At 37.0% G+C, this 1,452-nt stretch overlaps 1 protein-coding gene across 1 annotated transcript in view; it reads right to left on the bottom strand.

Moving 5' to 3' along the window:
- Nucleotides 1-1,452, bottom strand: part of LOC122355354 (dedicator of cytokinesis protein 1-like) — a 61,773-nt gene that overhangs the window by 45,731 nt on the left and 14,590 nt on the right. The window contains exons 14-15 of the mRNA XM_043253523.1: nucleotides 690-815; nucleotides 275-399 (exon numbers count right to left, since the gene is read on the bottom strand). Coding sequence (XP_043109458.1) covers nucleotides 275-399; nucleotides 690-815 — 251 coding nt within the window. The remainder of the gene's footprint in view (nucleotides 1-274; nucleotides 400-689; nucleotides 816-1,452) is intronic.

Here is a 1,452-nt window from a genome sequence, read left to right as displayed (position 1 = left end):
ATTTACATAAATCGCAGTCGATTTTATTTATTATTTACTGTAGCAACAAAACAAAGACAGCCAAAAATGCAGAAAAATATACATTATAAAGAGAGCGTAGCATAGGGATGCACGTTATATCGGTACTAGAAAAATAAGTGTCTGTCATATTTCATATTTCATACGGAAATTTACAATTTACAATATCATAACTGTGCTCAATTATATACACACACACTTTAATTGCTCAGTGATGTACTTATAATGCGCGTCTCGCACATTGACTTCAGATTACCTCGAGTTTCTTCCCATCTTCATCATGTACAGACATGGTGACCTCCACGTTTTTAGGCGTCGTCTTACTGCCTTTATCAAAATCCCCCTGAACCAGCGTCACGTAAATGTCATTCCGAACGTCACCTGCAACAACACACAAGGTCTCGGTGTGGCTTACTAACACGATCGATGTGTGATCTCCAGAAAACACAGACCTTTTAGTAAGAATACGCACAAAAGCAGCCGAAAGAGTCATCGTGGGCATGTCAGATACGCAAGTCGATACTGGAATTAAATGGCTGCTGTACCTTTAATTGTCTAATTTCTGCAGGTGAGCTGCATGGAACCGCTGGCCAAACTATGACGAGTTAATCGTTAGCGTAGCGTCGCTTTCATGAACGGACAGGGTGAGTGTTTTGATGAATGCTGAATACCTGGCATGATGATTTCTGGGAAGCCCATTTTGCGAGCGACGGCGGTGGAACGGTCCACCAGGTGAGGGAAATCTTTACGGATCTGATGAATATCACCTGGAAGCAACTTCAACGTAACCCACAAACCTGAGGAAGGAGGGAGAGACTACAATTACACACACACACACACACTTCCTATTTATGCTTAACAGCTCACGGGAACTTAACTCATTTCAATATCTCATTATTAGTGATCTACAAAAACAATTAAGAGCGCCGGATTAGTTTAATTGCTGAGAAAATACCCGCAGGAAGCAGAGCCGCTGTGTTACTTAAAGTGAAGGGATGAATTGTGCTGTGAATATTTTACACCGAAACGTTGAAGATTAAATTGAGCAATCTGAGCAAATATAACCCGAGCCGTCCAAAAGAAATGATGAAAAATGACTCTGCAGAGGAACTAACAAAACACAANTTTATATAATATGTCTTCATTTTGTTTTATCTTCAAGTTATTAACAAATCCTATTAATTATTAAAATAAGGGTTGGAAATTTGAGGAAATTAAGTATCCATCATGATACTACTTGTGCTGTATTTACATTATGCTTTCTAAACAAGCCATTTTATTTTTTTATTAATACTTTTAAGTGTATAATATAGCATTTTCATGATGATAATACTAAAAGTCAATTAAAGTTCACATGACAGTAATATTATTTGCCGCACAAAAATGTAATTTGTTCTCCCTTTAATGATACAAATAATGTAATAATATTATTAA

The sequence above is a fragment of the Puntigrus tetrazona genome, chromosome 12, assembly GCF_018831695.1.
Source record: "Puntigrus tetrazona isolate hp1 chromosome 12, ASM1883169v1, whole genome shotgun sequence".
NCBI lineage: Eukaryota > Metazoa > Chordata > Actinopteri > Cypriniformes > Cyprinidae > Puntigrus > Puntigrus tetrazona.
The sequence above is the reverse complement of the archived record's forward strand: the minus strand, read 5'-3'. Positions and strand labels throughout refer to the sequence as shown.